Source organism: Takifugu flavidus, chromosome 6, assembly GCF_003711565.1.
Source record: "Takifugu flavidus isolate HTHZ2018 chromosome 6, ASM371156v2, whole genome shotgun sequence".
In the NCBI taxonomy this organism is placed as follows: domain Eukaryota; kingdom Metazoa; phylum Chordata; class Actinopteri; order Tetraodontiformes; family Tetraodontidae; genus Takifugu; species Takifugu flavidus.
The window spans coordinates 1,240,001-1,253,519 of record NC_079525.1 but is presented as its reverse complement, the minus strand read 5'-3'; the positions used below and the strand labels follow the sequence as shown (position 1 = coordinate 1,253,519).

Genomic DNA, 13,519 nt, shown 5'->3' with positions numbered 1-13,519 from the left:
CTTTATCTCTCCCCCCCCTCCCCCGCCTCGCTCCTCTATCCCCCTCCCGTCCTTTCCCTGCCCCCCAGCAAACAGTGCGGCCCACCTTCTTCGCCAGGAAGTTCGAAGCCAGCGTGAACCAGGAGATCGTCAACCAGCTGGACAGCTACCTGTATGGACCTTTCCCCAAGGGAACGCCGGGCCTCAGCTCGTACTGGGAGAACGTCTACGACGAGCCAGACGGCGTGGCCAGCCTGTCCGACACCCGCCTCACCTACTACCACTCCTTCTCTCGGCTGGGTCTGGCCAGAGCCGCCGCCTCTCTGCAGGGGAATCCGAAGGACCACAGCTGCAGGTGAGGTTTGCGGACAAATCGGCGCCCCCGCAACAGCACGCCATCAAACCCCTCTCAGAACCCTTTTTGTCTGGCTTTACGTCTTCTAGAACAATGAAGAGCTCCAGGTAATTCTCTTCATTTTGTAACAGGATACCGCTCTGCCAGTTTGTCCCTGACACGATGAGGCTAAATGGCTGCTACAAGTGCTCTCAAACCAGCGCGTTATTAGTGGAAATGTATGAATGGCAGAGCTCTTCCACACACACACACACACACCATGTGGAAGATCTTTTCATCTTCAATGGGTAAATGAAGCCTTCATGCGGTTGAGAAGCCTAGCAGCAACCCCGCGATGCACACTTACCTCAATAATCTAGCCTAAGTAAAAACACACTTTCAATCATCCGTGGCAACAAGCAGAGGCTGGCAAATGGTGTTTGAAGGTAAATTCAGTAATCCAGAAGGAACAAGACAACAATAATTGTTCATAAATCACTTCTAATTTGTTTGCTTGACGCGGAAGCTCCCCGTCTCCGTCTGTTTCCACTGGGAAGTTTTTAAGAAATCAAGCTAGTGATTAATGGCAGCCTTGAGTGCTGTTTTAGAGCGAATCCGGGGAGCAACGCATAAACAGGGGTTATTATCCTCTGACGCAAGGCGTCCAGCCCCCGCTGCATTGTGGGTGTTCCCTTTTGTCCTGTGGGTAAATCCGAGTGGAGGAATAAAGCACGTTTCCATCTGTCAAACCTAAGAGCCATCAATTGGCTCCAGCTGTTTCCTGCAGCATTTGTTATAGAAAACATGGCGTGCACGTTCACATAGCGTGTCTGACGGGTGTGGGCGGGGGTCCGTGCGCACGTCAACGCCATGAGAGCACGGAGAAGAGCCGCACGACATAAACACAAATTCGGACACAGATTTATTTTTTTTGTTCTTTTGTGACACGTCTGGAATCAGACGCAGGGTTTTCCAACATCAGTGGTGTGTGTGTGTGTGTGTGTGTGTGTGTGTGTGAGTGTGTGTGTGTTGGGGGGTTAGGACCCCGTATGAGAGCTACTGTGAGATCAGCCAAATCAAGCCTATGATCTCATGCTTGAATTTACAGGTGTGGTAGTTAAACCCGATGGGTCTCCAGCGCCGGTGACACGGGCGCCGTTGCCATCTTTCGCCCGTGTCGGTGTCCGTTGTCTCTCCATGTCTGTAGACAGTAAAGCCACCCATGTCCAGTTCATGTGCTCACACACACACACACACACACACCCGTCCTCCAGCATCAGCAGGAGGGTCCCCCTACATGAGCCTGGTCCCACTCAGGGTTTCTTCCTGTTAAAGGGGAGTTTTTCCTGGCGCTGCTGCTTCCTCGTGGCTCTGGCTACATTGAACTTAAATTGAATTTAACCTTGAAATGAAACTTTTGGCTCATTATATCAGCCAGTGACGTTGGAATCAGCCCGTCTCCATCGGTTAAAGGCCACAGAGGGGATTTGGCTTTTTAGTGGGCCCATGTGACTCAGAAAGACTGGAGTAAAAGGCTGAATGGTGCTTCTGTGCTGGATACACCGGAGGAGAGGAGGGGAGGAGGAGGAGAGGAGAGGAGGAGAGAGAGAGAGAGGAGAGGAGGGGAGGGGAGGGGGAGGGGAGGGGAGGGGAGGGGAGGGGAGGAGGGGAGGGGGAGGGGAGGGGAGAGGAGGGGAGGGGAGAGGAGAGGAGGGGAGGGGAGGGGAGGGGAGGGGAGAGGAGAGGAGGGGAGGGGGGGGAGGGGAGGGGAGGGGAGAGGAGAGGAGAGGAGAGGAGGGGAGGGGGGAGGGAGGGGAGGAGGAGAGGAGAGGAGGGGAGGGGGGAGGAGAGGGGAGGGGAGGCGAGGAGCAGGAAGGCATGGCAGGAGGAGGGAGGGTGCAATTCTATCCTTTTGGGTGTAAATATTTACTGTTCTGCTTGTCAGGGTAGCATTTACCGGGACGGGTTGACTCCTGGTCTTTTAGTGGAATACTGATGAGGCCATGGGCACTGGGGAGGTGTGTATGTGCATGTGTGAGTGTGTATGTGTGTGACAGGGAGAGCAGGAGAGAGAGAGAGAGGAGAGAGAGAGAGAGAGAGAGAGAAGCAACAGAACAAAAGAAAAATAGATTCAAAGAGGCAGAGGGATGGGAATTCTGTGTGCGGAGCCAGGACACGTGCACAGACCAGCTGCGGATTGTCTGCCAGCAGTGCCCATCTGAACTGCTTTTTAGCTTTCCCAGAAGCCACTGGGGGGGAGGGGGGCACACGCCTGGGGGGCCAAGCCCTGTGCTGCCTACAAAGAGACACAGAAAGAAAAGCTTCACCTTCAGTCACGGCCCGTTTTAACTCCAGCGCGCTGCGGCGTGTTGTTGGCGTGTTCAGAACGTTGGACAACATGACGCCGGTACAGTCGTGCGTGCGCTGTAACCGTCCCCCCCCCCCCCCGCTTCAGAACCGGAACATGTCCGTCAGCCAACAACCAGTGCAAAACAATAATTAGCAAGAGACACATCTGTTATTTACTCCGTTCAAAATAACACTTAGCAAAAGTGATCCGATGATGACATAGTAGCATAAGATCAGCAGCTCAGTGACGTGAGGTTTGCTCATGGCTCCACTCTCTTCCTGTCTGTCAGGTACTTCCCCATGGGCCACCCAGTGTCGGTGCACCTCTACTTCCAGTCGGACCAGTTCCAGGGCTACCTCGTCAAGCACCACGCCACCAATCTGGCCACGAGCAAGCTGGAGACCTTAGAAACCTGGGTGTCACCCAAGAACAACTTCAAAGTGACCAGCACGCCCAGCAGCACGTTCAGCCGGCTGCAGTTTGCGGCGGTGAGTCGGCAGATTAGCGCCGGCGCCGCGGCGCCCGCGGATGCTCATGCGCTGAGGTCACCTGTCGGTGGGCGGAGGCAGCGGCTTCCGTTTAGCCCCACAGCTTCTTTTCCTCTGTGAGGTGCTTCTAATTGGAGCCAAGATGCGCAGCTCATTGTCATGGGGGCCTTATAGCCATCGCTATGGCGACCTCACCACCACTCGTAGCAGCGAATTAACCCAGCAGCTGTAATGGCCTCGTGAAAGATAAACTGATTGAATCCGCCAGAGTTCCCAGGGATGAGCTCGTTTGTTCTCCTAATAGAACGTCTTCTCACCTTCACACTGGAAGGCTCCTCCTGATTGTCTTGCTCTGCTAATCTGCGTCCCTGTTTACGCCAACGCCTGTTCCGACGACAGCGAGTTATGGCGCCGCAGTCACTCAGCGCCTTTACGACAGAATTAATGGACTGAGCGTGAATCGAGCTTTTTTCTTCCCGTTCAGAACGTCTGTGGCTCCCTCGTCCGGCGCCCGCGGACCGTCGTGTCACACCTGGACCGTCACCTGACCTCTCCCGGCATCGCGGGTCGCTTAGGCTCCGTTTGTCTGTCAGGCCCGTGGAACCTTGAGTGACGGAGAAGCGATGTGAGCTTCGGGTTTTTATCCGGCTGCTCAGGCCGAGCCGGCGCCGCCTGTCAGTGGCTGTCAGTCAGTCAGCCCCTCCGTCTATCTGCCAGTCAAAATCAGAGCAGAACCGGCTTAAATAAGACAGGGGGGTGGTAGCTGCGCGCTACTGTCAAGCTAGCAGATATGACCCGTTATACTAAAGCTCTATTCTGGGGTTTGCTGGATAAACCGTGCGGCTGCCTCAACAATGTTTTCCTTGTCCTCCATTGAGGACAGATCCGTCTCTCTTTTCAGTCCTCCGCCGCTGCCTCCCAGCTGTCTTTACAGGCCTTTTCACCGCGTGATTTAGTGAGAAAGCACTTCCAGCCCACACAGTTAAAATTAGTATTTCACCTACAGTCAGACTTGACATTGAGAGGTAGTCGGTGTTCTACGTCGCTGGAGAAATGTGAGAGGCTGCGAAGGCTGTTTGGCTCAAGGTCTCCTCCTCATTTTACTGCAGAAATCTGCACAAAATGTCGCGCAAACGGGGCGGATTCAGCTCTGAGACGTCCGTTTGTTCACGTTTGCAGCTGAGACGGCACCTCGGGGGGGGGGGGGGGCGCTGGGGAACACCCGTGTTTGGTTAGGAAAGCGGCGCTAATAAGCATCAGACGCGAGCCTCGGGGAGCGCTTCGTACTCTGGATGTCCTAACCATGTCCAGATGTCTTAGGTCACCAGGTCAGAAGGAATTCCTGGAGCAGAGGTGGAGTTTATTTTTAAGCTTTGAGCCGAAGACGGAGGAAGGGACGTGGGAAAAGACGTGTGGAGAAAGTAAAAAATAGAAGTGACAGACAGACTCATCAGCTGTCCCTCCATCTGCAGAGGAGCCAGAAGGTGTTGGACTGTTCTGGGTGTGGAGACAAGGCGCTGTGGGGGGAGGGGTCGTGGTCAGGGAGGTGCAGTTGTAAGGTTTGTTGGAGCAGGTCACGGGGGATGATGGAGTGTTGAGCCAAAGCTCACAGAAGCAGCAGCGGACAGGTTAAGAGTGAAGGTCAGCGGCGTCTCCCTGGGCTGAAGTGGGCCGGTTAATCCCCCTCTGACCCACTTTCATGCCGGTTCTGCCGCTGGTGAATTTGGTCGATTATTGCATCAAAAATTCGGTCTCGGGGAACGACGGTCGGGACGACGTTCCTCACTCTCCTGTCATCCAGAACTCTTAAAGGGGAATGATTCGGGTTTGGAGGTGCTGACCCTCCCCCCTCGGGTCAGAGCGCAGAGCGTCTCACAGCGCCGGCCCGCTCCAGGCTGGCTGTCAGTGGATTACGCCGCCGTCGATACTCCCTTCATTTCTCTGGGGGGCTTAGAACAGGAGCGCTGCCAATCAATCAGGGAGGACGTGTGAAGCCGGCCTTCGATGGTGAGAGGTGATTAGTAAAGTCTGTCTGACCGGGTCAGCCTGGTCGTTAAGATGGCAGCCAGGTGTCCTTTTAAGGACGGGTGAGACGAAGAAACACGCGAACGGGCTCATTTATGGCAGTAACGGCTATTTATGCTGCACGGCGCCGCCGACTGCTCTCCCAGGATGGCGTCCAGAGCCAGTTCCAGTCAGACATCGATCGTGCAGCAGAGTGAGGCCGTGTTAATCAGCCGCTGGTGAAAGGATGAGCGCTTCCTCACGCCGGCGTTCCCGCTCACGCCTCTGCCAACACCACACATCCGACTCTGTCGCCGTCCTCCTGCTCCTTCTGGATCTATTCTCCTCGACGTGGACGAGGCTCCGACCTCAAGAGCTTCCGTTCGCTCCTGGATGCCCGACCACGACTCCCACCGGAACACTGGCGTTAGTTGTTGGGCGGAGCAAATGAAGTCAAACATGGAGGAAACCGTCCCGTCAGCTCCTGAACACTCTCGTCTTATATAACATCTGCAGAGCGCCGTGTGGTGACGTTTACATGCAGGAGACTTCTCCCTCGTGACACTTCAGCCCAGATTTGGGTTAACTTAATGTTGTGGTCGAGTTGTGACACATTTACACTCCTTATTTATGAGATCTGTAGCCACGAAAACCACGGCGAAGGAAGCAAACTGCGCCGGTATGTAATCAAGCTAATCGATGAGTATTTGCTGCTAATTTGTCCTTTTTATATGCAAAGGAGGCTGATTCAGAATGAAGTCCCACAGAGGGGCGAGTTCAGCCAGGTGCCGTTTGGAGGGAGACAGATTCTCTAGAAGGGGGACACAATGAGGACTAATCGTCCAGGACTTTTCACGTTTATCGCCGTTATTGTGTTAATAAAATCATTGTTCGATTGAAATGAAGCCTGACGCGAGCGGAACCGCCCGGGTTCCTCTCGCTCCCGCGGCCGATAAGGCCGGTCAGCCGTCGCCCCGCTCGTCCTCTCGCCCTCTCGTCTCCGCGTCAGCTGTCAAGTCTCCGCCGTGCCGAGAGACAGGAGGAGACGTCAGCGTGCATGTTTGCTCTGTAATGTCGTTAGGGCAACATCTTCGTCTCCGTCAAGGCGACTCGAGGTTGCGCCCGTTATTAATTTCCCAGTTGTAGCAGCAGGAATTGATGACCCGTCAGGTCTGTCGCTCCCTCTGATCCCCTCCTTCTTCCCGTCTGATAGATCGGCGCCGACTGGGACGCCAAAGAGCGCATGTTCCGGAACTTTGGCGGCCTGTTGGGCCCCACGGACGAGACGGTGGGGATGCAGAAGTGGACCAAGGGCGCCAACGTCACCGTCACCGTGGTGTGGGTCGACCCCACCAACGTCATCGCCGCCACCTACGACATCCTGATCGACGCCAACGCCGAGTTCACCCATTACCGCCCGCCGCTCAACCAGCCGCTGCGCCCCGGGGTGTGGAGCGTGCGCATCCTCTACCACTGGAGCCCCGTGGCCGAGATGCGCTTCCTGATCGCCCCGCTGACCTACAGCAGGCATCAGCCCATCAGACAAGGTGAGAGAGGGAGGATCCACCTCGGCGGTGCCACCGGGCTCGTTTGAGTCTCATTATGGCCCAGAATGACTATTGATTGTGTTATTTGCACAAATAGCTTCGTCAGACGCTCACCGCAGCCGTTTCTCATCAGCGGTTAATCGTTCATCACAAACATGCACGTTTTACTGCATATCTAATGAAATATGACCCAGGCGGTGGAATCAATTACAGCAGCTCTGCAATAATTCCTGATGGTGAAACTTGTTATTGTTTAATGTGGGTCGGACAAATGAGCCGCACTGCAACATGTTCCAGGAGCACAGCAACCGCGGGAGGAAGCGGAGGCTCACGCTTCCGATTTCTGATTTTATCTATTCTTAGCTATTTTAGTTTAGTACAGATTTCAACAGCAACTCCAGGAAACGTGTCGGTAAAACTAAGTTAGCTTGCTTGGCTTGACATCCGCCCGCCAACACCAGCTTTGGACAGGAGCCTGTGGTGCCTTAGATTACTGGTCTTACCTCACAAGTAGTTTAAAATTCAAATAGGTCCTGTTCCAGAGTCTGAAAGCACACACACACACACACACACACACACATGAGCAAGCCTTGCATTTGCATTGATGCCTTTTCTAATCAGGCCTGTGCAAACCGGGGCTGTTTGTCATCAAGTCACCCTTAATAACCCAGAGAGCTGCCCATACACACTATACAGAGTGTTAAACAACAGCACCCTTAGCCCTTGAAAAATAATGACACAATTAAATCAATCAGCAGGCGTGAGCGCGGGGAAAGACTGCGTTATTGCTGAGCGCGAGGAGCCCGCGCGCTCGAAAAGTCACCAAAGATTTGAGGCTTCAGCTCCTGCATAATGGCGCCGCGCTCTGCTTGCTAATGTCTTTGAGGCTGTTTAATAATGAAGACGAGTGACAAATAAAGTTACAGCTTTTGACTTTGACCCAGGTCTCGGCGGGACCGGGCCCGCGAGGAGGAGGGTTAATGTGCCTTTGTTGTTTCACGCCTGTTTAAGTTTGAAGTATGCCGTCATTTTCAGGCCTCCAGATGGACAAAATCTGCCTCGTCGTAAAATTGTTAGCCAAACGGATTTTTGGTTTTTGCTTGTTTGTGACGCTGCGCATAGGCTGGACGACGAGCTGCAAGCTAGCAAAAATTCTCTCCAAATACGTCAACGTGCGCTTTCACACTCGCTGCCCCACTGTTTATTCCCTGCCAAGTCCGGCACCAGGTTTCCCTCATAATGTCGGTGCCACGTCAGTAAAAAGTTTACGACGCGGCACCGCCACTGGCAGCTTCAGTCGGAGCGCCACAAACACACACACACACAACACACGCGCTAATTTTTACACAGATCTACGACTCTGTCTCAGTCCGCCACCATAAAGATGGCCGCCTCCTCTCAGACGGTGGGAGACCTCACGTCTGCCCACGTCTCCGTGCCACCTGATCATGAAAGCTCCCGCTGTTTGTCCGGCGCCGGCGAGCGCCCCGGTTAGCAAACCAGTGAGGAATTTACGGCCGTAGCGGAGGCGTTTGAGACGAAAGAATGAATACGTGTCTGAGTATTTCGGACTTTTCACAAACGGCGGCATCGCGGTGGTTTGACGCTCCTGCAACTTCAAACCTTTGCGGAGTCCAGATGGAAAAAATCGATCCGGGCAAATTAGCGAGCGGCTTTTCCCGTAATACCGAGACGGTCAGGACGTGGGTTTTAGACATGTGCTGCCTTTCGTCACCGTCTTCGATCTCTCGCTCTCGTCTCTGCAGACGATGCTCTGAAGCTCCACAACGGACCGGCGAAGAACAGCTACATGGAGCAGAGTTTCCACGGCCTCAACCCCGTGCTCAACATCCCGGTCAGCCTGGGGTACGTGGAGCAGTCCAAGAGGAACGCGGCTCTGACGGGCCAGCAGCTGGAACACTGGGTGGACGGCCTGGTGGGCGAGCTGTGGGAGGCAGCCGACATCTGCGCCGTGGGCCCCACCGCCTGCCCCGTCATGCAGGCCTGTCCCAAGAACCCCTGGAGCTCCCTGAGCCCGGACCCCAAATCCCACCTGGGGCCGCCACGTGCTGACGGACGCATCAGGTAGCAGAGAGGCCCCCAGCTGGACAGGAGGCCACGGCGCCATCGTGCACAAAGGTTCCGCTCCGCTCTGAGAAGAATCAGAGAGGAAGAGGGGTTTGTTTTGGGGGGGGGGGGAGATGTGGGAGCAGAATATGATCACTTTCAGACCCTCCTCCCTTCCTGCTGGCTTTGCTGTTTGGGTCCCGCGGCTGAATATTACTGTGATCACATGTTGCAATTTTAAGGCCTTTTTATTTTGCTGCTGATTGGAGGAGGGGGAGGGGGGAGGAGGGGGAGGGGGGAGGAGGGGGAGGAGGGGGGGAGGATCCGTATCCGCACAGAGGAAGATGGGGATTGAATTACGTGTGCCTCCATTAACATAAACAAGAGTTGATATCCGAGACGCCGGAGCCTGGTTCTGACCCCCCAACGCAGACGTTGTTTTAGGTAAATATGGAACAAACACACAGATTCAGGGGCCTTCTGTCAACGCCACACTTGTGAGGACCGGAACAGCAAACCTGCTCGCTCCTCTGATATTTGAATCGCAACATTTAAATACAGGTTTGACTTTAGTCGATCACGGATTGGGTCTGAGAAGGGGGGGGGGGTCGCGTGAGTCCACGGGTCGCTATTTATTTCTAAGTTAATGTTAAAGCCGATATTTTTAGTCAGTGACTAAATAACTGCAGCGCTGCCTTGGCAGCATGATAAATATTTTTTTTGTAAAAAGAAGCTGCCTTTATTTACAAAGGCCCCCCCCCCCCGTGTGTGTTCGTCGGTGTCGTCCCGTCTGAAGAGATCTGGTCCCGGTTTCCTGTCCGGCTGTTTGCCCACTGGACCCCGCGGGGGTCAGAGGTCGGCGAGGTCGCCGAACCGGAGGGTTTGGATCTTCACGCCGTGGCGGCGACGTCCAATTTCCAGTGGATGTCGTGACGCGTCTCGGTCTCCTCGGCACCTTTCCGTCACCAAGGCAACCTCCGGACTTCCGGGACAAGTCGAGCGCTGAGAGCCGAGGCGCCGCCATCGCTTGGCCCCGCCCCTTCCCGGCGCTCTCTCTCTCTCTCGCCATCCACGCCAGCCGCTGAGTTACGAGGGACTATTTTTTAGTCGACCATCCGGCTGCCGGACTTCAGACTCCTCCACACGTTGATGTGGAAGCTCAACGAGAGTTTTGGGAAAAGGGGGAATCAAGGAAAGGTGGGAGCGTGGAAAGGCCTATTTTATAGCAGAGCAGTGAACAAATGAAGATGTACATAAGTATTTTGTATGGAGATGTTGTTTCAAAGTATCGTACGTGTAAATACTGACGTGGTGACGCGGCGTCGAGTTCTTAAGTGGAAAAATCAGTCAAAACACATAACCTGTCTCAGTGTTTATGGACAGTTGTGAGGACCGTGTCCCATTCCGCCTCTCAGAGGAAATCACACGCCGGATTGTTGTTGTTCTCGCTGGAATGTAATGTTGAGCAACTGTTGCACAAATTTCTCCCAACTGATGTTTCCACCCCCCCCTCACCCCCCATTTATTATTTGAATGGATCAGAGACCCTGGGGAGGCTCTGTGTGCCTTAGCTGACTTTTAGAACCTCTGTCTGATTCTAAAGGAACGCAGATTTTGCCATTTGTTCTGTCTGATTTGTGGAAATGATTCGCCGGTACTGCAACACCAAGAAGATGCGTGCTGTTGTATATATCATCCTCCATCATCGGGCCTTCTGTGACTCTCTGGTTTTTCCCCTCTTTTGATTTTAATTTCATCCCTTTTTATTGTGTTTGACAAGCTGGTTTTTCGCTTTTCTCTGACTGCTTTTTGGAAATAAAATGGCAAAAAGAGCCGCCTGGCGAGCGTGTCGTGCGTAATTAAGCGGGAAAAACAGGTGAATGTGGTTTTCTTTTCGCGCGGGAGCGATGAAACGTTGATTTTATTATCAGGTTTATTCTCATTAAGTGTCACATAAACCAAATTTAATACGTTTCCAGGCGATCGCAGAGTCGTCTACGTCATTTCCTGTTTTAAAGGCATCATTTGTTCCACCTCCATCTATGTCTGACTTTCTGAATCCGACTCATCGGATTTCCAGTCAGAATTCCACCTGGAGTTCCAACGAGACGGCAGAGAATGATGTCACACGACATTACCCGTCGATTAAAACCTTTTTAACCTCCGTCCTTCACACAGCTGTGGGTGAACACCTCACCGCCGTTTCCCTCGCCTCGTGGTGGATTGTTGGTTGTGGGCACAGCTAGTTGCTCCCATATGTTTCCCACCAAACGAGCTCGGAACGTCGTCCTTCACTGGGATCCTCACTCACCTCTTAAATATGCAGCCCCGCGGACAGTTAGCGCTAGCATTCCCGATGGATGATGGCGTTCTCATAAACCAGACGCTCCAGATGACGCCCTTCGCCCATAAACGCTGTCACGCGGCTCCTTCCACGCCGTCTGGAGCCGTGGCGGAGAGGCAAGGTAAGCAGGCGGACGGAACTTTGCCCCCCCCTCAGTCGCCGTGCACGTGTTGGTTTCTGGAGTGTTTAACCGGGTAACGTGGTGCCGAGGAGTGTCTATCAGGCCTTGATCAAAGGCCACTTCCTGTCCCATAAGGCCTGGAGCAGGAAGTCTAATCTGTGTGTGTGTGTGTGTGTGTGTGTGTGTTCTGACATATGCTACATAGTGAGGACCAGGACCTGCTGGGACATTTTGATGGTCCCCTTGACTTCAAAGAGGGTTTGAGTGTTCAGGTTTGGCCCGCGTCCGAAATCCCTCCTAGCGATGGGGTAGAGTGCCCTCAAAGTAGCCCATAATACACCGTGAAAAGTGGTGCCTTGATTAATATTAAGTATTAAGAGCATAGTTGTGCATCAACAAACAGCTACTAAGTGTTTTATATTTATCAACCAAAATTACTCGACTAGCACCAACATCAATCTGGCACCTGTTTAATACGCAACAATACGAATTATTATTATTAAATCGTCTTATCTTGGCGGAATTTCAGCTGGTCAGTATGTTCAGTGTGTGTGTGTGTGTGTGTGTGTAAACATACTGACATGACAAAAAAAAACACCATTCCATTATTATTTCATGCTCTGGTTAACTAATCTAATCTAATTACTCAAGAGGAACAAAGAGAGCGCGTCTCCCACGACCTTCACTGCGGAACATTGGAGTGACGTCCCGCACGAAGCTGTCCAATCAGAGCGCAGGGGGGCGGAGTCTGTTTGTACGCCACAGTCGGAGGTTGGACAGGTGACATCGTAATCACACAAATACTAAAAATGTTTGTTCTTCTCCCCCCAAATGTGTGTTGCTTTACAACAGGGTTGTAGTCACACTTCCTGTTGCGTGTGTGTGTGTGTGCGTGTGTGTGTGTGTGTGCACCCTCGTGTGTGCTACAAAGTGGCGTTTTGTGTGTTTTTCTGAGGGGCATCCTGCTGGTGTTGTGGAGGAAAATACTCTGATTAATGGCGTGAAAATGCTCTGATGATGGTTTTCAGCTCTTAACTGCGGCTCCCTGACACTGACACGCACGCTGCTTCATTAATTAGCAATCCTGAGACGGAGAGCGATGCTAATGAAAACGATAGCAGGCATCTGTCTGACGACTGGAACACGGCCGCCCGCACGTGGAGAGAAGGGAGGCCCGTGTTTGTCAGCGCCGCTAAATGACCCTTTTGACGTAAAAAGTGCATCTCAAACAAAAGGTCGATGATTTTGGGAGTCAAATGGTACACACAACTAGCATTTTAGCTAATCCCTCATCCCCTAGAGACCTGATATGCATAAGCATAAGTTATAACAACAATAACAACATGTTATTCATGCCATAAAGCGACGTTCAGCTTGGTGAAAGTGTAAAAATGCCCCTTTTTTAATGATTCTGCATTTCTGCTTTGTCTTTTCACGGGTTTGAACACATGAGATTGTGGTGTTAGTGATGCCTAATTATTGTCTGAGAATCAACTCAGTTGGCTGCTAATAACATCTGGTTTACCAGGTTACCAGTTTATGTTGGTTATCTTATCAATACCCCCATGAAAAACAGATAGTGTTTGTTAGCTTTGGTAGCTATGGGGGTAACTGGGTCACGGCTCGCAACACACTGCCTCGTGTCATGGCTGGAGCTACGGAGCTAACGAGCTCATACAAAGCGTCAGGGGCCAGAACATCCCAAACAAAGTGGGGAGGACGTTTCCAGGACAACAAGAGGCAGCAGGTGATGATGCAGGGAGCAGCAAAATCCAACAATCCGACCTCCAACGATTTCTGTATTGAAGATTCGACATCGTAAACGTCATGCTAACACGGCCGTAATTTGTAAGCTCTTCTCTTCGATATAAATGATTCAAATCCAATTTAAGAGCGATTTACAGCAGTTTGACTGGGATGATGATTGAAGACTGATCCCGGAGACTCGTAGCCTGCGGTTCCCAGATACAGAGCTCCGCGCCGCTGCTGTCAGACCATCCGCCAGTCAACGCTATCGCTAATCAGAGCCGGCAGCCCCACAGTACACCGAGTATTAAATATACAGCAATAATGCGGCCCAACATAACATGGATGTTACTGACACATCTGCTTCGGAATGTTTGATCGCCAGTGCACTTTTCCACTGGGGGAAATGCTGCTTCCTGATTGGACACAAATGCTAATTTAGCTTTAGCAGTCCTACTGAAACAATCCCGAACAAAAATACGTGTTACCCTTACGGATCTGTGGTTGATTTCCTTAAAACACATGCGTTGTTTGAGCAA

At 52.5% G+C, this 13,519-nt stretch overlaps 1 protein-coding gene across 1 annotated transcript in view; it reads left to right on the top strand.

Annotated features, from left to right (window-relative positions):
- xylt1 (xylosyltransferase I) overlaps positions 1-10,603 on the top strand; it is a 47,830-nt gene extending 37,227 nt beyond the window's left edge. Inside the window, exons 8-11 of the mRNA XM_057036239.1 lie at positions 69-334; positions 2,953-3,151; positions 6,369-6,702; positions 8,469-10,603. Coding sequence (XP_056892219.1) covers positions 69-334; positions 2,953-3,151; positions 6,369-6,702; positions 8,469-8,791 — 1,122 coding nt within the window. The 3' untranslated portion in view covers positions 8,792-10,603. The remainder of the gene's footprint in view (positions 1-68; positions 335-2,952; positions 3,152-6,368; positions 6,703-8,468) is intronic.
- Positions 10,604-13,519: the final 2,916 nt, after the last annotated feature.